The sequence below is a fragment of the Leptodactylus fuscus genome, chromosome 3, assembly GCF_031893055.1.
Source record: "Leptodactylus fuscus isolate aLepFus1 chromosome 3, aLepFus1.hap2, whole genome shotgun sequence".
Taxonomy (NCBI): Eukaryota; Metazoa; Chordata; class Amphibia; order Anura; family Leptodactylidae; genus Leptodactylus; species Leptodactylus fuscus.
In genome coordinates, this window is record NC_134267.1 from 203,477,789 (window position 1) to 203,501,216 (window position 23,428).

The following is a 23,428-nucleotide window of genomic DNA, read 5'->3' on the forward strand; positions in this document are numbered from 1 at the left end:
CATATGTCCTGGATGTCCAGTAGGTTTTTTTTTATGAGTATATTTATTTTAAGATTAGTCTTAAAATCCTATTCTTACCTGATAATGTCATGGAATATTGCTAGGATATAACCGTGAAGACCAGCCACTGATCTAGAGAATACGTATCACATTGAAAGCAATAGGGAAAAAAGCAGCCCATTCATTTCATTGGGGAGCGCACGTATGCCGGATCCCATAGAAAGCAATGGGATCTGGTTTAACGCCGCTGATTCGGAACACGTTACACGTTCAGAATCAGCAAGCATATACTCCGTGTGAAGGGGCCCTAAGACTCCCGCTGCTGTGCACTGAAAAATAGTTAAAGAGGTTGTCCAATTTCAGACCAATATTGAAAGACAAATATTGTTTATATAATGAAAAGTCGTACAATTTTCCAATATACTTTCTGTATCAGTACAAGTGCTTCGGTGTCCCAGGCCGCCGTCCAGGTCAGAGTCCCCGCTGTACATGATTGATTGGCCTCAGCGGCCTACAGAGAGGACACGGGACGTTACTACATAGTCATCTATGATGTCCTGGTTCCTTTCCTTAGGCCGCTGACTGGCCTCAATCCCCAGGCAGTGTGTGACTGGACAGCGCCCTGGGACACCAGAGCAATGGGGACAGGCAAGTATTTCCCCACCACCACCACCTTCCCTGGCCTCCTGTTGCAAAACCAAAATATTCTGGACAGCCCCTTTAAGAGAACACTGCTGTCCAAAGCTCCGTGCAATAATTCTTTATGAACGGCATGAAACAAAAAGTAGTGTGCGATGATTTAGCCCAAAGTATGGACCTTCTTCTACAGAATACCAAATGACATTACATGAATAGAAATATAGCAGAGCTCTAAGTGCTGTCCGATCACTTCCAAGGAGGCGCCAAGTACGGTCATAAGATTTCCCCAATTAGGACTCTATCTCTGAACTATATACACCGAATAGAAATCCAGGAAGCTTCTATACAAGTATCCCTCTTATTGCAGAGCTTACTCTCCCCCCCCCCCTCTTATTGCAGAGGGGGGGGGGGGGGGGGGTACTGTAGAGACTATTGGATCAACCAGAGATTTCCAAAAATGTTCCCACAGCAACCAATCACAGCCCAGCTTTCCATTTCTTATAGTAGTCATGAGTAATGAAGGCTGCAGTGTGATCAGTTTTTATAGATCATCCCTAACGTATAACGCGCTTTTATACACCAAACCTTTTTAATTTTTTATTCTAAAACTTCAGAAAACGAGCTTTACTTCAGAACATTATCTCCCCATACATAAATGAATAAATAATGACTATCTAATTAACAGTGCGCCTTGATGAGAGGTTCCTGATGTGTAGTCTCTATTCACCACTAGGTGTCGCTCATGTACAAGATTACAGTGAATCCTCTGAAGCCCAGCTCTATAATGTATCCAGCAGACAGAAATGGTGGTCACATTTTATGAGGCTTCAGCACAAGCTGTACACAGGGAAACTGTCTCCAATTATAATGTACCCATTAGGAGAATTCAGTAAGCTGCTATGAGATGCTATGAGATGTGGTAAGCCACTGATCCCTTACAGGGGGGCTGCAGTTCAGTCCTGGAGGCGGCTCACTCATTAAATACAGTATGTGCTATACAATAAGACAGAAAAAATTCTAACTATACACTAGGGGGCGGTGTGTTGTGTTAGTCATACTATTAAGAAACACACTAAAGTTTGGAGATGACTTGATGACAGCACGTACTAAGTCACAAGCACATTATAGGTTCTGGCTATGATATAATATTACTATAACCTCACTGTATGACACAATATTACAATGTGATCGCATCTCCTGACATCCCAGACCAGGGCTGTACAGTGACCCCTCAAACATATCTGTTCTTAGCAGGAGCCATCTTTTGATCTTGCTCATAACTTATTTATATGGAGCTTCAAAGCACTTGTAGCTCAATCGCATGGCTGAAGCGGAATACAAAACGCCAGTACTAAGGGCGGCACAGTGCCAACCAACAGGCAGGCTGTCATGTTACAATGTGCCAAGGGCATAAAACCGCAGGGCAGAAAGCAATTGTATACGGAGGGCTACCAATATACAATGGATTGGACGTGGAGTTATACCCAGTTTGGTGAAGTTTGTCAAGTACATTAAATCATTACACGAGGAAAGCTCCAGATGGGACACGTTAGATGTGGCCATACCAAACTCATTTTAGCCAGACAGAGGTCAAGAGTGTGGCCTTTTGGCCAGTATACTTCGGTAACCCACTAAAACGTATGGGTTAAATGTATATACATATGGATCCATATAAATATAAGAAAGCTCCTGGTGGTCATGTCATATAGGTATATGTTCATGATCCCATTTCCATGAATACGTTTAAACTCCATAGACACGAGGTAATCCAGTCTGATCATCACTAACCCAGTCCAGGGATTGGGATTACTGGCATCATGGTGATGTAGGATCCTATAATCCCTGCAACCTTGTGGCTCTACTGTTCACACTATATACAGTACAGGACATAAACCATAGGCAGTGTTATACATCACTATGATGAAAGTTACTTCTGACTGGGGAATCCAGCTGTGGGCATGGGACCTTCTACGTATACCACAGGCTATCCTTTGGGGGAAGTGTGTTTGTAACGCCATTGAATACCACAGTAAACCATGTCATTCAATATGAAGTATCCTATATAAATAAAACATACCATGTGGTATACTTTATTATAATGAAAGCCAATGGACAATATCTGCCACTAAAGGAGAATATAGTGACATACAGTCCTATGAAAAAGTTTGGGCACCCCTATTAATCTTAATCATTTTTTGTTCTAAATATTTTGGTGTTTGCAACAGCCATTTCAGTTTGATATATCTAATAACTGATGGACACAGTAATATTTCAGGATTGAAATGAGGTTTATTGTACTAACAGAAAATGTGCAATATGCATTAAACCAAAATTTGACCGGTGCAAAAGTATGGGCACCCTTATCATTTTATTGATTTGAATTCCCCTAACTACTTTTTACTGACTTACTGAAGCACAAAATTGGTTTTGTAACCTCAGTGAGCTTTGAACTTCATAGCCAGGTGTATCCAATCATAAGAAAAGGTATTTAAGGTGGCCAATTGCAAGTTGATCTCCTATTTGAATCTCCTCTGAAGAGTGGCATCATGGGCTACTCAAAACAACTCTCAAATGATCTGAAAACAAAGATTGTTCAACATAGTTGTTCAGGGGAAGGATACAAAAAGTTGTCTCAGAGATTTAACCTGTCAGTTTCCACTGTGAGGAACATAGTAAGGAAATGGAAGACCACAGGGACAGTTCTTGTTAAGCCCAGAAGTGGCAGGCCAAGAAAAATATCAGAAAGGCAGAGAAGGAGAATGGTGAGAACAGTCAAGGACAATCCACAGACCACCTCCAAAGAGCTGCAGCATCATCTTGCTGCAGATGGTGTCACTGTGCATCGGTCAACTATACAGCGCACTTTGCACAAATAGAAGCTGTATGGGAGAGTGATGAGAAAGAAGCCGTTTCTGCACGTACGCCACAAATAGAGTTGCCTGAGGTATGAAAAAGCACATTTGGACAAGGCAGCTTCATTTTGGAAGCAAAAATTGAGTTGTTTGGTTATAAAAAAAGGCGTTATGCATGGCGTCCAAAAAGAAACAGCATTCCAAGAAAAACACATGCTACCCACTGTAAAATTTGGTGGAGGTTCCATCATGCTTTGGGGCTGTGTGGCCAATGCCGCCATCGGGAATCTTGTTAAAGTTGAGAGTCGCATGGATTCCACTCAGTATCAGCAGATTCTTGAGAATAATGTTCAAGAATCAGTGACGAAGTTGAAGTTACGCCGGGGATGGATATTTCAGCAAGACAATGATCCAAAACACCGCTCTAAATCCTCAGGCATTCATGCAGAGGAACAATTACAATGTTCTGGAATGGCCATCCCAGTCCCCAGACCTGAATATCATTGAACATCTGTGGGATGATTTGAAGCGGGCTGTCCATGCTCGGCGACCATCTAACTTAACTGAACTTGAATTGTTTGTCCAAAATACCTTCATCCAGGATCCAGGAACTGATTAAAAGCTACAGGAAGCGACTAGAGGCTGTTATCTTTGCAAAAGGAGGATCTACTAAATATTAATGTCACTTTTCTGTTGAGGTGCCCATACTTTTGCACCGGTCAAATTTTGGTTTAATGCATATTGCACATTTTCTGTTAGTACAATAAACCTCATTTCAATCCTGAAATATTACTGTGTCCATCAGTTATTAGATATATCAAACTGAAATGGCTGTTATAAACACCAAAATATTTAGAACTAAAAATGATTAAGATTAATAGGGGTGCCCAAACTTTTTCATAGGACTGTATATACAGTTCTACATCAGGAGTATTTCCCAGCATATACCACAAATTTATTGTGAACAGAGTCTTAGGCTTTATTCACATCAGCATACCAGTTTCCATTCAGATAGTCTGCTTGGGGAACCTTGAATGGAAACCTATATGCATTAAAAAGTGGTTACCTAAGAAAAACCATATGGACCCCATAGACTATAATGGGATCCGTGTGGTTTCCGCATGAAGCGTGCAGAGAGAGAAAAGTGCTGCCTGCAATACTCTTCTCTCCGCATATTTTATGCAGAAACTAAGCGGAAATCACATGCACCTCATTATCGTCTACAGGGTACATGTGGTTTCTTAGGTAACCACTTTTTTCTGTTCAGGGGGTCGTAAAGTGGGCTCCCTGAACGGAAACCCAAACGCTGATGTGAACCGGGCCCTGGGTGGAAGGAGGACTTACTGCCGCACCATAACTACAAGTATGCCAAACCTACACTAGAACATCAGGAAAGGATCGGACTGCTGTTGAGAGACTGTCTTTCCGATGGGAGTACCAGCCTTATTTAATGTCCCCTAATGTCCACTGACCATTCACTCTCCTAGATATTGGGTTCCATGGGTGTTGGGGCTTCACATGTTAGGGGCTGTTCACACTACTGTTGGATTCTGATAAAGCCTCGTTCACATCTGCGTTTGGATTCCATCCGGGGGAGTCCACATGGGGACCCCCCAACGGAGTACAAAACACAATTGCAAGCGCTGTGCTGTAAAAGCATACAGATCCCATAGCCTATAATGGGGTCCATGTGCTTGCTGCCAGATCTCTGCAGGGATCTTGCAGACAGGAAAGTAGCTAATCTACTTTCCTGTCTGCATGATTCGTGCGGGCAGCAAGCACACGGACCCCATTATAGTCTATTGGTTATCTGTGTGCTTTTACAGCACAGCGATTGGACCTGTGTTTGGTATTCCGTTTGGGGGTCCCCATGCGGACTCCCCCGGATGGAATCCAAATGCAGATGTGAACAGGGCATATAAAATCCCAAAAAGAAATGGACGCCTATCATAACGGATATTTATTGTTTTTTTTAAATGACCCATTTAATGTACGGACACTAATGGACAACAGATCAAACCCCTTTGAAATCAATGGGATTTTTACCAGATTTATGGACAAAATCTGTTTGTGTCCGCTACCATTGCTAGGAACAGACACTACTAACGGTAGTGTGAATGTCCCCTGAGAAATAAGTGACGTTGTTCCCAGAACATGATATGTCAGGTTATAAACAACTGAACCCAAGCTATGTAGTCTTGTCTGTGCGGGGAGGCTTGTAGGGGAGAGGTTTTGTGGCCATTATTGGTTTTTCCCTATGTAATAATGGGGCCTGTCACAATGTAACTGTGCATAATGTCATATGGAAACTGTGCCTTACACTGGATTTTCTTCTTTTTCCTGTTCCGTATAAAGGATGGGGCTGACTACGCAACAAGTAGCATTTTATATGGATTTTCTCTTTAAATGTTAGGACTGCAGTTATGACATGCACAAAGCATCCAGATATAAGGGGAGGCCGAATCTCCCACTTCTAATCCTTCATTATTGAAATCTAATCTCCCCCATGCCGGAGAATTTGATATTTCTAGATTGAAAGATTCCAGAGCCTGAAATAACACGTATAATATTTTGGGGGAAGACAGCCGAGGGCCATAATATTCCTGAGTGACTCCGCATAACGGAAATATTTAGCAAGTACACAAAATCCTTAATAGCTTTATCGTATGGGTGATTCATACCAGACTGATTAGAAATGTGAACTGGGACGATTGCTTTATGTTCGGAAACTATGAAGTTTCTGCGTTTCCCTGGCCAGGGAATGTGCGGCGCTCACATAAACCTCTGCAAAATTCAGGCAAAAAAAAAAGATGACACTTTTATGGAGAGCGTGGTGATGTGATAGATAAGGGAGAAGAAGTGCGCCTGTCCTGGAGTTACCCAGCAGTATAAATAGCGCAGGGCGCTCGGTGTACACTGACACTGTTTATTAATGGATAAGATTTCATTGTATTGCTTTATGCCTGTGGTGATCTGAAAATGTCACCGAGGTTTCTTTCTTGTAGATTTTTTAGCAATTCTATTTATAAAACAGAAACGCGAGAGGAAGGAGGGTCCTGCAAAGAGCAGGTAAACACAGGCTCTTAAAGGGGAAGGAGTGTCCCTGCAAAGAGAGGGTAACCATAGGATCTTAAAGGGGAAGGAGTGTCCCTGCAAAGAGATGGGAAACACAGGCTCTTAAAGGGGAAGGAGTGTCCCTGCAAAGAGAGGGTAACCATAGGATCTTAAAGGGGAAGGAGTGTCCATGCAAAGAGAGGGTAAACACAGGCTCTTAAAGGGGAAGGAGTGTCCCTGCAAAGAAAGGGTAAACATAGGATCTTAAAGGGGAAGGACATATTTTGCAACTAAGTACCCTAGCAGGTTCTTAGGCCTGAGGTGGGCCACATAGTTTCTCAGACACCTTTCACACAATGCTGTGCTCTACAAACTTGCATGTGGATACAGGGCAGTGAAGAGAAACTAAAGACATGGGCTCACGCAGCGATACAGTAGACAAACAGAAGTGTTGCACATTTATACTGATTTCTATTTTTAGGGCCAACGTGAGCCTGGTTTATAGGAGTTGGAGCAATATTTCTGGAATAACAAGTAGATGGGACACCTAGTGATTGACAGTCTACTGTGTACATCCAGGTACAGGGAAAGCCATCACTGTGTGAGGACAGGGTCATCAGGACTCACTGACTCTCCTAGGAGTCCGGTCAGGATTTCCTAGGTCTTTTTATTCAGAAATCCTGCTCTAAATCACAAGAACATATAGAGGACAAGAAAAGCTTCCCTCCATCTACCATGCTATATGCTGCACTCAGATAGGACAGCAGAGATCACCTGACACCCTAAAGTTTTCTAGGACACACATCAACAGAGTATCAATGAGATCTGCTAGAAATAATTGATGCAGGGCCTAACTATCGGAGACCTGTGTATTTTGTCCCTTTTTGCAGTAAAGCAGTGACCGGGCATGCATATGCCATCCCCATCACACTTCACGTCAATTTATAGATGTCAAAAGCTTGAGGTAAAACCAATACTTTTACTTGGCACCTAGGTTCTCCCGCTTGTGCCGCTGCTCAGATGATCAGGGCATGCGCAGAACAGGTGAGAACCTACCAATAATACTGTAGTGGCATGAGAGGGAGATCTCAGGACCAGGTGGGATTTGGGCTACATTGCCTGACCCTGTGATGTGAGGATGCCCTTGTTGCTCTTAAAAAAAAAATATAAATAAATAAATAAACAGAATATATCTTTGGATGATCAACCACTGTCTTCAGGTGACACTTCCTTTAAAGACAACCCCTTTAATGAGAACTACCCTGACCATCAGCTGGTCTCTGTCCATTACGTGCCCACTACTCACTTTCCCTCATGGGAAAAAATGTAGCATTACGTGAAACTTTTATCACTGCCCATTCATATGGCTGCTTAGATTAGGGTCATGGTGGGAGCTCCAGCCCCAGTCAAAGATCATCCCTTTAAGCAGCTCTGCACTGACACTATCTGTGACCTGAATTGCTTCACTTTTATTCACAGTTTAGACTGCGGATCCCTTAAACTTTGAAACCATTTATAAGAAGGATTTTCGAAGAGTTTCAGAGACCCTCCCAATATCCTATACACTGGAGGGTCCTCCGCCTAGTTTTATAATGACTGGAAATGGTTTAGATATGAATTCCGGCCTCGGGCTGAACTGTTCCTTCTGCTTCCCATCATGCGTGTAGTTTTGGCCGGAGGCTGGAATCGGTAGTCTGATTTATTCAGCTATTTGGAATAGGTCTGAGCAAGTCAATTACTTTGCAAGATGGGGATATTACAGATGTAATCAGTTCAGCGCCCCTGACATCGCATCGTACGGAAAGATGTGCAGGTCTAATGCTGTCACCATCAATAAATTACTACTAACCATATATGCATCCCTCACAGTGCCGGAGGCCAAAGAAAACTAGTGGCTGCCATTTCTAAGATGTGCATGAACAAAAAGGGTTCTTATGACGGGAATGCTGCTAAAAAGGGGGCCAAAGTAAAACACTGATATCCTCCTTTATGTGGTGGTTAAAGGGATCCTATCATTGAATACCCTTTTTTCCTCGATAACACGTAGGAATAGCCTTAAGCTTCTAGCCTCGCTGCCATTCAGTAGAAATCCTGTTTTTCTTCAATATGCAAATGAGTTCTCTTGCAGCATTGGCGTCCCCAATGCTTTTTGAGTGCTGGGGCCCACCCCCAGTGCTGCCCATTTGCATACCGAAGAAATCCGGGATTTCTACTGAACAGCGGCGCGGAGAAGACATCTAAAGGTGGAAGAGGAATAGCCTTTCTTAAGGCTATTCCTACGTGTTACAGAGAAAAAAAGGGTATCCAATGATAGGATCCCTTTAAATTAAAGTACCTGCAGGAAATTTTATAAAACAACAAACCAGTTACCCATATGTCAAATCCTAAAGATTCTTGGTGCAAGAAAAGGCCTTGTGCCAAATGTGCGCATCAGTACCATCCCTGTACGCCAGTTTTCTGGCGAAACATACATTTGCTCCTTTGTGCCCAGCGCTAACAAGAAGCAGCTTTGTCTACAGCACAGATCAAGCAGTGGGTTACTGAGCATGTGCGACCACCAGGACTGGACACATTAGGTGGACGTAAAGAGAGGAAATTAAAATACACCAGAGGGTGCTGTAATAAGTATATACCAGCATTATCTAGACCAGGGGTAGGGAACCTTTGGCTCTCCAGCTGTTGCAAAACTACAACTCCCAGCATGCATATTTGCTCTGCTGTTCTTGGAACTCTCATGGAAGTGAATGGAGCATGTTGGGAGTTGCAGTTTCACATCAGCTGGAGAGCCGAAGGTTCCCTACCCCTGATCTAGACACAGGAGCATAGTATTTCATTTTTTCTTTTATTATTATTCCAGTTGAAAATTTATTTGGTTTGATCCAACAGAAAACATGTAACCGTCAGACAATCCGATATTGGTTTATTTTTTGTTTAGGGTGGAGTGCCTGCCCTACACATAAGTGCTGCATTATGTATATTATTTAATCATTTCATTTGCAGGTAAGGTTACACTACAAGTCGGGGCATTCACTAGCAGGCTGAGAGTTGTAGATGCCGAAGGCTTGAATATTGCAGAATCCTTGAAAGTGAATCTAATGTGTGACTTGCATTAGATATCAGTCAATCCTCTACATGTAGTTTTTCACCAAACTTTATCAAATAATGCTCCACAATTTACTAAATCTATGCTAATTTAATATTCCTGGTGCGCGATACTTCATAGTAGGACAACTTTCCACTATGCAGACTAAAAGAACAGCTCGGTTTTATGAATTATCGTAGCTGTTTGCTACAATCTGATAAATCTATGGCCAAGACGGGAATTTTTGGGTGCAAGTCCCAACCACCAGACTGAGATATATGTAAACAGTCAAGCGACACTGATCTATGCAGTTTCCATAACTTCAATAGAAGTGAGAGATACTGAAAAAGCAGCCATTTACAGTATTCCTGAGTCTGTTTCCTATGATGATACTGATTCAATTCTAAGGATAAAAGTCTTCAATATCATTTGCCTTGAAAACCTCCTTAAGGGGATTCTACCACTAAACCAAGATTTTTTCTAATTATCACATCGGAATAGCCTTAAGAAAGGCTAATCGTCTCTTACCTTTAGACGTGGTCTCCGCGGCGCCGTTCCTTAGAAATACCGATTTTAACCGGTATGCAAATGAGCTCTCCGCAGCAATGGGCGGGGTTGCAGCTGAAGATGGAGGCGTCGCTGGAGTGAGCTCTTGGGCAGCAGTGGGGACGCCCCCATTGCAGTCTGAGCACTGGGGCCCGCCTTCATTGCTGCGGAGAACTCATTTGCATACCGGTTAAAACTGGTATTTCTAAGGAACGGTGCCTTTCTTAAGGCTATTCTGATGTGGTAATTAGAAAAAAATATTGGTTTAGTGGTAGAATCCCTTTAAGTGTCCTAGACTACACACTACACTTACAATGCAAACCGTTTGCAAAAACTGTTATTTTATGGTGCAGAGAACTAGTACAAAACCTATATTAACACGTGTGTGTTATGTATATCAGCCAAACCTGCCAATTTGAGAGCCATAGACCGACCATCTAATATGTATGGGTGCCACTCAAATCTCCCCCAACAGCAGAAGGGTTGGGGAAGTTGGATTTCAATCTGTATGATCCTTTCTCTCTACACAGATGAGCCACCACCAGCAGAGTTTTCTCCCTGCATCCCATTCAGGGTATATGCACACTCAGCTGAGCCAGGAGTGCAGGTGTATGTGTATGGAGGTTTCGGGGGAGACCATTGTCAGTCGACATCTATTCATTCCAGCCCCACCTTATATGTGCAGGCTAAATCTTTGCATTTATAGGAATGAATTGCACTTTAATCTGTCCCTGGCCCGAGGATATGAATTAGAGATGAATAATAGTATAAGGAAATGGAGGTAACAAAGAACAGTGGGATGAAACACAAAGCAGAGGCGACCTGTAATTATATAGGAAACATTTTACTAGTCCATAGATAATGAACAGCTTGGTGTATCTCTGCAGACAGCTGAGCTCTTCCGAGTCCTCGGCTATTCAGTCACAACCCTGCATTATTCTGTTAAACTTCACTATATTTCCCGCAGGCACTTCTTCTTTTATTAGAAGGGTGTTGCGGTTTCGCAGGAAGCGCCAATTATGTATTATAAATCAATTTTCTCTGCTAAGTGGGCTTGTAGGGAGGAGGCGGCACAATGACAGGCTGGCATGAACGCCCTCCCTACGTCTACATAGCTGGTCCATAGCCAAAAGTTGGGATCGAGTTCCCTGGAGTCACCCCTCGCCGAGCAGTCCTCGGATTAGTTTCCTGCAGGCGACTAGGTGTCTCTGAGACATGGTATGTAAACACACATAACCCCTTCTAGACTCAGAACTACAGCCCATTTTCTAGTTAAAGCGGCACACCAGGAAAAGACTAAGTCTAATATAATGGAGCCTTCTTCTTGTCATGCACCTTATATATTGTCTGTTATATTTCAGTATACTAGTGCTTATTTAGGTCAGGGGTCCATAACCACCGGTCCGCGGACTAGAACCGGGTCATTAGTGTTTTTTTTCTAAAGACCTGAACCCCTTCATTGAGTTTTCTATGATGCTGCTCTGGACTTTCTTTCTAGGACATATTGGATATCGGCTACAATTGTATGTACACTTTTCTTTCCGCATTTTTACATGGCGGACCCCATTATAGTCTATGAGGTCCACGGGTTTCCATGGGCATCCACTTTTTAAGCGATTGGGTTTCCGTTTTTCAGGACCCAAAGAATGAAAACCCGAATGTTAGTGTGAACCTAGCATAAATTACATGTTCAGACTGCATAAAAGACATGTAGGAAAAACCCAACATGTATATTTGCTGCACAGCCCATGTCAGGACCCCAAAGCTGAACCTTCGGTTTCTACGTGTTTATACACAGATTATCCCAATTCCATGGGGTTTATTGGTGTGTGACCACTTGCCGTGGTTTGGACGCTGTTCTGGCGTTGAAATTGCAGACAGATAGGCAGGATGCAGGAACAAAGAACGTCAATCAATGATCCCTAAAAACAATGGAGATGAGAGGAGTTTTTCTATGTTGATTCCAACACATTTTCCACATTGGAATCAGTGTGAAACTCCTCTTTGGGAACATGCCCTAAGGCTGGGATTACACCTGCAGTTTTTGGAATCAAAGTCAGAAGTGGATCCAAAAGGAAGAGGAATAAAAGGAAAAAACGATCTGTTTCACTTCAGTAGGATAAACCTTTGGCTGAAAAAAATTGCACCAAAAACTACATTTAAGATGGTATGTGTGATAAAAACATAAAAAGGGCTGTCTCAGAAAGACAAGCAAACAGCGCTAAAATAGAAGCCAGCGTGTACCCAAAGAACCCCCATCTGCAATGTATAAACGGGCTGGACCATCAGAGAAGACCCCTGTCGTATCCCAAACACTGTGCACAAAGAACCCCTTTAAATGAAGCATGAATTAGATCTGAGAGCTCCGAAAGGATCACATATTCCCCATCAATATTATATATATATATATATATATATATATATATATATATGTGTATCACAACTAAATATTGATGTCCTACCCTTAGCATAGGTCATCAATATCTGATCAGCGGTGGTGCCATACTGGGTCGGGGCAGACACCTACAGATAAAGGCCTCTATGCAACTACAGTTATAGGCCCCTTGTATATCGATATCTCAGTATAGAGCACCCCCTATATCTAACAGATCACCAGTAATAGTCAGCCATCTACTTGCAATCTAATTGACAATAGAAAGCTGCAGTTTAGGCGATAGGGCCTCTCTGACCTACAGCACCATTGGTAGGTCCATCCCTGGATCGGCAGGAGTTGCAATACCAAGTACAACCCCTATGTGATGTACAGCGCTGTACTTTGCATTCAGTGAAGAGACCATAGCACTCACCTGTGCACTGGGGTCTCTTCAAACAGCGGATCAGTGGAAATCCTAGGTGTCAGACCACCCCCAATATCATATAAAAAAATTGTATGTGTATATACTTTGCTGATCTTCCATGAAATAAAAGTATGATCTGAACTGTTGAATACGCCGGTCCTATACTATGAGGTAGGGATGGATATGACGGCATGTCTTGTTATTCTGTGCCATTATACAAATGTAGCTGAAGATGCAATTCTGTACCGGGTCAAGTAGACCTCATCATGAAGCAAGTGAGGAACAACTAAAACCAGAAAATGAGAGCGCGTCCAATCTTCTGGTTACTTATTGTACAGTAAACTTCAGTCTTATTCCATTTACTCATCCAGAAACCTCAGTGGTTAAAGAGCTGGAGTGACTGTGTAGCCCTTGCAGCATTCCTCCTCTCCTGCTGAGCCAACACATTGAGAAACCTCATCTTGCACCGCAGTCTGGACGTGCTTGGGTCTCTGCCGCCTCATAGCAGCTCTGTATCCGCCGATAGAGACACGTTCACACAAACTGATTCATTAAATGTAATCTTATAGTCAAATTAAATGCACATTCACAGGCTATTCCTAGTCACTAAATAGAGACTGCAGACTAATGACTACTAGCTCACGCCAGAACACTCTCCTATGTGCTAAGGACCAGCCGATCCCTCATCCCCCATGGTCAGGCCTGGTGTAGATTTATAAAGGGAATGTGTCACCAGAAAATCAACACGTTTTCATGCTAAACCTATTCAGAAGGATTTTTGTTTCTTTTTTTTCCCCCCCACTATCCCACATTTACACTCTGGCCACTAAGGCCTAATAATGAACTGACACTTGGCAGCTCCATAGGGGTGTTCTTTGCAGCAGTCACCTCATTTACATCAAGACAGATAGCATAACACCTCTATAAGACTTACAATAGTAGCTCACACACCTATAGATAACCGTACATAACACCTATCATTATTAAAGCTACAGAAAACACATGATGCAACATCTTCTCTACTACCAGAGCTTGTGGCTAAGTCTGTGCTGTAAACCAGATCACTAAATGCTGCAAACAGAGCAGAGTAGAAGCTCAGGCAAGATACAGAACAGAAAATATAGTGTTAAAAAAAAATCTACTATGAAAATAACCAATTAGAAAGAAGCGATACATTTCACAATCTGGTACTAATAAATAAAAAAATTGGCTATATATATTTTTTTAAATGTTTTTTACCAACAAAAATGAGAACTTGCACTAGAGAATGGAGCAGGAAGCAGACAGCGCTGTTCCTTGTGTAGTGGTGGAACAGAGTTATTGTTGCTTAATCTGCAGTACCTGGCCTGACCACTACACAGAGAACAGCGCTGTCTGCTTCCTGCTCCATTCTCTGTATATCCGCTGCTGAGAACATCTGATAGATGGGGGGGTTTTGAGCTTTGGACCAACACTCTAATCTGATACCGAGAACTACGTCTAAATATATCAAGGGGCTTCCAGTCCCCGCTGGTGGATGAACCACGTCAGCAAGTTCTGCAGATTTCCAAGCAGAGGCAGTAGTGGACTGTGTTATGTTAGAACCATAGGACATCATTGTAAAAAGGCAATGAGTAGAGATGAGCGAACAGTGTTCTATCGAACACATGTTCGATCGGATATCAGGGTGTTCGCCATGTTCGAATCGAACACCACGTGGTAAAGTGCGCCAAAATTCGATTCCCCTCCCACCTTCCCTGGCGCCTTTTTTGCACCAATAACAGCGCAGGGGAGGTGGGACAGGAACTACGACACTGGGGGCATTGAAAAAAATTGGAAAAAGTCATTGGCTGCCGAAATCAGGTGACCTCCATTTTAGACGAATAGTGGATTTCAAATCCGGGTCATATGAGAATGTGAACTTTGTGACTATGAGACAGGGATAGCTGTACAGGCAGGGATAGCTAGGGATAACCTTTATTTAGGGGGGAATGTTATTAAAAATAACTTTTTGGGGCTCTATCGGGTGTGTAATTGTGATTTTTGTGAGATAAACTTTTTCCCATAGGGATGCATTGGCCAGCGCTGATTGGCCGAATTCCGTACTCTGGCCAATCAGTGCTGGCCAATGCATTCTATTAGCTTGATGAAGCAGAGTGTGCACAAGGGTTCAAGCGCACCCTCGGCTCTGATGTAGCAGAGCCGAGGCTGCACAAGGGTTCAAGCGCACCCTCGGCTCTGATGTAGGAGAGCCGAGGGTGCACTTGAACCCTTGTGCACCCTCAGCTCTGCTACATCAGAGCCGAGGGTGCGCTTGAACCCTTGTGCACACTCTGCTTCATCAAGCTAATAGAATGCATTGGCCAGCGCTGATTGGCCAATGTATTCTATTAGCCTGATGAAGTAGAGCTGAATGTGTGTGCTAAGCACACACATTCAGCTCTACTTCATCGGGCTAATAGAATGCATTGGCCAGCGCTGATTGGCCAGAGTACGGAACTCGACCAATCAGCGCTGGCTCTGCTGGAGGAGGCGGAGTCTAAGATCGCTCCACACCAGTCTCCATTCAGGTCCGACCTTAGACTCCGCCTCCTCCGGCAGAGCCAGCGCTGATTGGCCGAATTCCGTACTCTGGCCAATCAGCACTGGCTAATGCATTGTATTGGCTTGATGAAGCAGTGCTGAATGTGTGTGCTTAGCACACACATTCAGCTCTACTTCATCGGGCTAATAGAATGCATTGGCCAGCGCTGATTGGCCGAATTCCGTACTCTGGCCAATCAGCACTGGCTAATGCATTGTATTGGCTTGATGAAGCAGTGCTGAATGTGTGTGCTTAGCACACACATTCAGCTCTACTTCATCGGGCTAATAGAATGCATTGGCCAATCAGCGCTGGCCAATGCATTCTATTAGCGTGAACTGAGTTTGCACAGGGGTTCTAGTGCACCCTCGGCTCTGCTACATCAGATTGCTACATCTGATGTAGCAGTGCCGAGTGTGCATCAGATGTGTAGTTGAGCAAAACTGACTCAGCACTGCTAAGTCTGCATTCGCATAGGAATGCATTGGCCAGCCTTCGGCCAATCAGCGCTGGCTCTGCCGGAGGAGGCGGAGTCTAAGGTCGGACCTGAATGGAGACTGGTGTGGAGCGATCTTAGACTCCGCCTCCTCCAGCAGAGCCAGCGCTGATTGGCCGAATTCCGTACTCTGGCCAATCAGCACTGGCTAATGCATTGTATTGGCTTGATGAAGCAGTGCTGAATGTGTGTGCTTAGCACACACATTCAGCTCTACTTCATCGGGCTAATAGAATGCATTGGCCAATCAGCGCTGGCCAATGCATTCTATTAGCGTGAACTGAGTTTGCACAGGGGTTCTAGTGCACCCTCGGCTCTGCTACATCAGATTGCTACATCTGATGTAGCAGTGCCGAGTGTGCATCAGATGTGTAGTTGAGCAAAACTGACTCAGCACTGCTAAGTCTGCATTCGCATAGGAATGCATTGGCCAGCCTTCGGCCAATCAGCGCTGGCTCTGCCGGAGGAGGCGGAGTCTAAGGTCGGACCTGAATGGAGACTGGTGTGGAGCTATCTTAGACTCCGCCTCCTCCAGCAGAGCCAGCGCTGATTGGTCGAGTTCCGTACTCTGGCCAATCAGCACTGGCCAATGCATTTCTATGGGGAAAAGTTAGCTTGCGAAAATCGCAAACTGACAGGGATTTCCATGAAATAAAGTGACTTTTATGCCCCCAGACATGCTTCCGCTGCTGTCCCAGTGTCATTCCAGGGTGTTGGTATCATTTCCTGGGGTGTCATAGTGGACTTGGTGACCCTCCAGACACGAATTTGGGTTTCCCCCTTAACGAGTTTATGTTCCCCATAGACTATAATGGGGTTCGAAACCCATTCGAACACTCGAACAGTGAGCGGCTGTTCGAATCGAATTTCGAACCTCGAACATTTTAGTGTTCGCTCATCTCTAGCAATGAGTATTTTGTAAGAAATGGCTTCTTCATCCAGTAAATTTCCCTTATGAAATGATTATTGATGACAATACTGTAGACAAGTATAATTATAGCAGTGACATAACTATAACATCGTGTACACATGACACAATAGGAAAATTCATTCCTGCCCAAGCAAGCCGTAAACCCACACATACACAGTCATAGGAACAATCACTGCCGCGACTTTCTCATCCATGATTTGGACTCTGCATGACTGACTCTTTCCAAAAAATTTTCTTTCCAATAAAGTTGTAAAATATGCAGACTAAATCCAAATGACTCATTAAAATGTACTTTTTCAGCAAACACGGGCATGCTTTGCCCAAATTTGTCCTGAAATGTATAATTTAGGTCTTTTCCTTTATTATGTCAACATATTCCCAAAAGGAAAAAGCAGGGAAGAAAGCCAAGCCGTAATGAAAGAGTTTACTGCCAGCAAACCTGAAAACAATCCGTCATAGAGTACAGAAACCCCGTCCTCGATCACGATGGATGGCTTCTGTACATAAAGATGAAGAAACTGCTTCAATTGTATCAAGCTGATCAAGATTTTGAGCTTCTACACCGAGAAACTAGGTTTTACTTTCTAGTCACTGACTGCTGTATGTGCAAAAATCTAATGGGCGAATTCAGCCGGAGGTAAGGACTTGGCACTGATAGGCTTTGCGCACAAATTTTTCACGGAAATTTTGATATAGTTCTTTATATCCTAAACTGACACTGGATGAAAAAGAAATCTTCGGCTTTCTGAGTAGTGACCAGTGTTGTCCCTACACAAGAGTCTACAGAGGAAGCTAAGCGCCTAAAAGGCCAAAAGTAGGAGGAAGGGGTTGTGGTGTTTGGGATATTTATCCCATATACATAAGATAGGGGAATAAGTGTCAGATCACTATAGGTGCAGGACCCCCAGTGATCAAAGGACGGGAAACTGAAAGTTTACTTAAAGCCTCTTTGTGAATGGAGTGCAAGTAGACTTGCTTGACCAGCGCTCTATTTACTGCTATGGTGATGTGGGCACCGACAGACTGGCACTGTATTCACAAGGAGGCTTTAGGGTATGTTCACACAGTTTTTTGCATGCACATTCTACGTCACTTCAATGGGAGCCGCTCACTTCTTTTTCCCGCTAGCTAGTAGCAGAAAAAAGAAGCGAGCTGGCCTATCTTGCCGCGGATTCCACGGCTGAATCAGCTACGAAGTCCGCGGCTCGAGACACGCTCCTGTTTAGGCCCATTCATTCAGGGCTAATCAGGAGCGGTATGCCGCGCCGGAATGCCGAAGATGCATCGGCGTCCCTTTGCGGCTAGCTGCGTGGAATGTTCACGAGGCGGAAAAGGTTTCCACAATCTTTTCCTCCACGTGAACATACTCTTAGGGGTACTTACAGTTGCCCGGTTCTTCTGATCGCTGGGAGACGTAGCAGTCTGACACTTATCCAAAGAATAGGTGATACGTGTCTTAACGACACAACCCGTTTAATATTCATGCCAAAGAGCTATTGAGCCATAGGTTTGAGAACAATTTCAGTCCATAGAAGTTTTCATATTAGGACATCTGTATCTGCAGTAATGAAGTTTGGCCACTGTGCAGGGCAGGGAGCTGTCTGCTTTCGGTTCTCTTCTCTGTATAGGTCAAGGACTGCAAAACAGCTGATCAGTGCAGGGGCTGTTGGTCACTCACCAATCAGATACATACGGCCTACCTTAAAGGATAGGCCATTTAAAAAAAAAATAATTCCTTGACAACCACTAAGATGTTCCAGTCTCTTAATTTTGGCACACCGCAGGAGGTCCTATGTGCAATGTGCAAATTAGGAAGTGGTGGAGATTTTGGGTATAGCTCATGCAAGTTTTCTGGCTAGGGCAAGAATAAATTTGTTGGGCTGCAATGTCCCTGTCCCCACCCACCTTGATCCTGGCATGGCTAGGTTAATAAATTGCCTCCAATGTCTATAATGCTAATGCATGAAACGTACGCTGACAAGCAAAAGGGTAACAATGTGTAGAACTTATGACTTTCAGGCTCCATATCTCACCATCCACTACAGCTTTGACGTGAGACTACCATCATTTTATAGACCATCATCTTGGCTATTTGTCTTGTAACATTGTTACCCTTTTGCTCAGGCAAGCAGTGTGAATGAATCATACAAGTTCAGGTTTTCTTGGATTCATCTAATGCTACATGTCCTCGGTAGCAGCCACTGCAGGGTCAATAAGCAAGCATTAACAACTTCTCCAGGCAAAGGCAAGCATTTGAGAGTTGCGGTGGTGACCCTCATGTTAAAGGGGTGGTCTCTGTACAATACAGCTGTACCCATGCTATAACTATTTCTTCTTTCCATACAAAATGTTCTGTACGAAGGCTCAGGAATGTTCCAAGATCAGGTTGACACCCAGATGTGCAACTTGATAGAACCTGCTCCAGAGCGTACACCAATGTTGTTTCCGTATTACTCAGTACATCGTGCACTACATACACTAGACTAGGTGTATACACTCACAAGCCATACAGACATGTTCATCCATACATCTGTAGTCTGGAGGCAAACAAGGACAAGGTACTGAGCTGGGATAAAAAGAAAAGTCTGTGGTTTTGGAGGCTTGTGCAGGAGATAACACTAACAACGTGTTAATGAAGATGTATATCAGAAATACTCCAATGACCTAAGCAACTATTTAAGCACATATGTTAGAGAGCTCACAATGAAGGCAAGCTGAGTAAAGTCTCATCAATGAGTTCCCTAGAGATAGAATGGAGCCAGACTCATAAACCAAGCTCAGAAAAGGTCTTACGTGCTGCTCCATACATGGCAATGTGCTGGTTTTACTATTCCGCCACACACCACACAAGTCTATTATCAGATTTACAACTGAAAGGGAATTAAAAAAAACAAAAATGTAATCTACAACCTGTATACAAGATACGTATAACACATACACGTAAAGACTATGTAATACGTAGGCACCTAAGGCAATATCTGGTGAAATCAGGGACTATGACAGACATATATAAAACTGCGATGGTGGAAAAGTTATAGGGCAAACCAAGAGACGCAAGTAAAGGGGACCCTAGTCATGAAAGCTCACAATAAATGGGGGGGGTCATAATATAGTACAGTATATAAAGAGCAACTGCAATTTTTACAGTGAACTAGACATATGAAAATACTAAGGGGGTTATGTATAATGCTGAATGAGCCGGTCAACGAGCTAAGATTTGGGCAAGCGGTAGTGGAGGGGAGCGGGATTCTGGTTTAGTCAGAGGAGAATAGCAATAGCACATCAGTAGAAATTGGTGAGAAGGAGCGCAAGAGATGAAACCTAATTTTTACATGCTGGAATTAGTCTGATAGAAGATAATGTACTGGCCAAAAATGTCTTCTGTGCTCTCTTCTGATTTCTCACTTTGTGAGTCTCCAACTTTGCACTCCTATGACTCATGTTTTGCATCTAGATTTGGCACTTCTTGTGTGTGAAATCGTGTCAAATCAACGTCTCACCTTGTTTCGTTTTTTTTTGCATATTTTCTTTTAACAACTAACAAAAAAATCACTGTAACATATAAATTTACTGACCTTGATTACTTCAGGGGTCTGCTGGATCGACAAAGAGGAGCCTGAATCCTTGACTTGGCTCTGAAAAGTCGGGGATGAGAGAGGAGTCTGAGGAACCAAAGTTTCTTGAAGGATCTGCATAACTTCCTTCTGCTTGGACAGAGTTCCTTTACCCGACCTCCAGTCCACAAGCTCTTGAGCAAAGTCCTCAATACTGCCCAATATACGTAACAAAAGGTTGTCATCATCTCCTGAGCTACTCGAACTAGAGTCTCTTCCAAGTGCAGATGAAGAAGGTTGTGCTTTGAGGTCCTCGAGAGCAGGCAGGCCAGGTGGGAACTTGGATGGTGCTGGTGAAGACATTGAGGGGTTTTTTAAAGTGCTTTCGATTTTTTGAGAAAAACGTTCCAAGTCTAAAAGAAGTTTGTCTATTTCCTCGTGGTCGTTGCTCCTGCTCATTCTCATTGGCACTACTGAATTCACATTAATGGGCGCTGTGCCAGTTCGAGCATTGTCATTGGCAGTGTTGGGAAGATTTGGAGAACTTGTCAAAGGAATCTCGGCACGATAACCGCTTGAGGAATCATGGCGCTGACTTTCGGCTGGCCAGCGTTTGTCAGACACTACTGGTGAACACGTGGTTGGTGACTTCTTCAGGTGAGAAGTCATTTGTGAATCTGAATCCTCTTCGATAAAGAGTTTTTCGGTAGAGTTCTTTGGCACCTTCTCCCTAGTGTTTAGGTGTGTTGGAGGACTGGTTTGCTGAGCAGTGGTAGAATGAGTTTTTACAGCACTGGCTTGGGTCTGTTTATTTCTTTGCCAAGTCTTTGCAGGTAATGGAGGAGCTACATCTGACGTGGGTTTTACTGTACTAGTGTCACTGGTGTGCTGTGGTGTAGATTCATGATTTTCACTGGTAGCTGATATGGCTTTCAAAGAAGGGGGAGTCTGAACAACATCTTCATACTTTGGAGGCTGCTCATGACCGTATATTGGTGAAAATGGATGTTGCTGCAGACTGTTGAGACTTTTTACAAGTTCGGCTAGGTCATTTGGCTCAGTTCTTCCATGGGAACCTTGCTCCAGTTCAAAGGGAAGCTTTTTTAAGTAAGACGATAGCCTTGCCATGACATTCATATAAATGATCTCAGGATTTGGAAAGTTATCAGAGCCCTTTCCATCTCCCACCCCACTGCTGCCTCCACCAATGGATCTGTTTTTTATGCACTGCTTTATTATATTTGTACATTTCTTCAGGTCTTCAGAACATTTCAGAAGAATGTCCAAGCACATCTTTATATCCTCACCAGACCCAGAGCTGTCCAGCTTATGCTTCTTCAAAATCTGGTTTATCAGGTTCTCTTCTGAAAGCCCTTGCAGATACAGCGAGGCCAGATTAATATTTTGTTCTAAAGATGTGCCATGGGACATGATTGATTTCTCTTCTGAACCCTGAGATTGAAGCAAACCAAAAGGTGGACAATTTTCATTGTTATTGAATTGGCCGTATATAAAGTCATAGTCAGCCGACTTCCTGCCAAAAGATTCTGGACGGACTTTTCGACCTTTCCTGAGATTGACATGCTGGTTTGAGGCATTCTTGAGCTTTTCGAAAGAGAATTCCTTTGTTTTTCCACTTGCAAGATTTATAGCTTCACCTGTTATATCTTTCAAACTGCTGGTATTCTGAACAGTGGAAGTCTTTTTAACCTTAGGGTTCAGATGAGGGTAATCCTCTCCGCAAACCACGCTTTCACCCACTGAGATTTTGTTGCTGACATCTCCGCCAGGATCAGGGGTTGCCTCGGGGGCTTTTTGAAGTTCGGAGCAGACCGTGTGATGAGCAACCAGGCACTGTACACCCAGTCTATGAGCCTGGCAACTTCCAAGACAATAATGTACGACATTCTGAAACCTATTGTCCAGCACCACGCTATTGTAACACGTGATTTTGCTCACAATCACCTTGTAAGGTGCAGCCATCAGGAAAATAAATAAATAAATTACATGGAAAAAAAAAAATGAAGGAACTCAAAAGTTTGCACCCATGTCACGCTTCAGTTAGAATGTAAAATGCATCCACTTGGAAGACTTGATATAGACTTCCCATAAAATGGTATTAAAAATATCAAAACCATTCAAATACAAACATGCTAAGAATAAATAGAATCTCCAATCACAACAATTCACAGAGTAATCCAATAAGCGGTGTCAGTTTCCAGTCGGCTTTGATGGGGATGAGAGAAGTTGCAGTTTATCTCTGTATCTGGTCTCCAGCTTGTACAGAACTGCATCTCCTAATGCTCTTTCCATATAATAATGTAAGGCTCCGTATGCGTATACAGGTGGCAGTTTGCAATTGCATGGCCATACAAAAACAGCCAAGTCGCTCTTTTTTTTGTATCTGTTGTCTTGAATACAATTCACATTTCTTCTTTGCAAGTGAGGGTTTTATTCTTCAGTAACTTTGGACATACTGCTCAATAGGAGGGCTACCTATGAAGAAAAAGAAAATAAATGAGATCCCTGCAGAGCATTGGTAAAAATGACTAATATATAGACACAAAGAGGCACAACATGTAAGACATATTGGAGGGTATCTACTATCACTGCTACACCAGAAAACTGGCATAGATGGAAAGGGTTGTTAGAAATCTTTGGCGCACAGATTTTGGAGGGTTTTTAAGAGTCAATGAAGCAGCACTTCCCTCTTTCTGGACCTCGCCCAACACTTTTTAGGAAAGTGGGCACAGAGCAAGGTGGGCTGGCGTGGGAATGTCTTGGCCCAACAAATTTACGCTAGGTTCACACTAGTATTCGGGTCTCTGTTCACCGGGTCCCAATAAATATAAACCCTACCCACTTAAAAAAGCAGTTACCCACGGACCCAATAGACTATAATGGGGGTCCACC

The 23,428-nt window shown here is 43.3% G+C and overlaps 1 protein-coding gene across 4 annotated transcripts in view; it reads right to left on the bottom strand.

Annotated features, from left to right (window-relative positions):
* Window positions 1–23,428, bottom strand: part of PPP2R3A (protein phosphatase 2 regulatory subunit B''alpha) — a 143,359-nt gene that overhangs the window by 43,227 nt on the left and 76,704 nt on the right. For 2 of the 4 annotated variants that reach the window (XM_075269068.1, XM_075269069.1), the window contains one exon: window positions 20,537–23,007. In XM_075269068.1, the coding sequence (XP_075125169.1) occupies window positions 20,537–22,498 (1,962 nt within the window). In that variant the 5' untranslated portion in view covers window positions 22,499–23,007. Of the gene's footprint in view, window positions 1–20,536; window positions 23,012–23,428 lie in introns of all 4 variants that reach the window. The other 2 variants (XM_075269066.1, XM_075269067.1) reach the window with 1 other exon arrangement.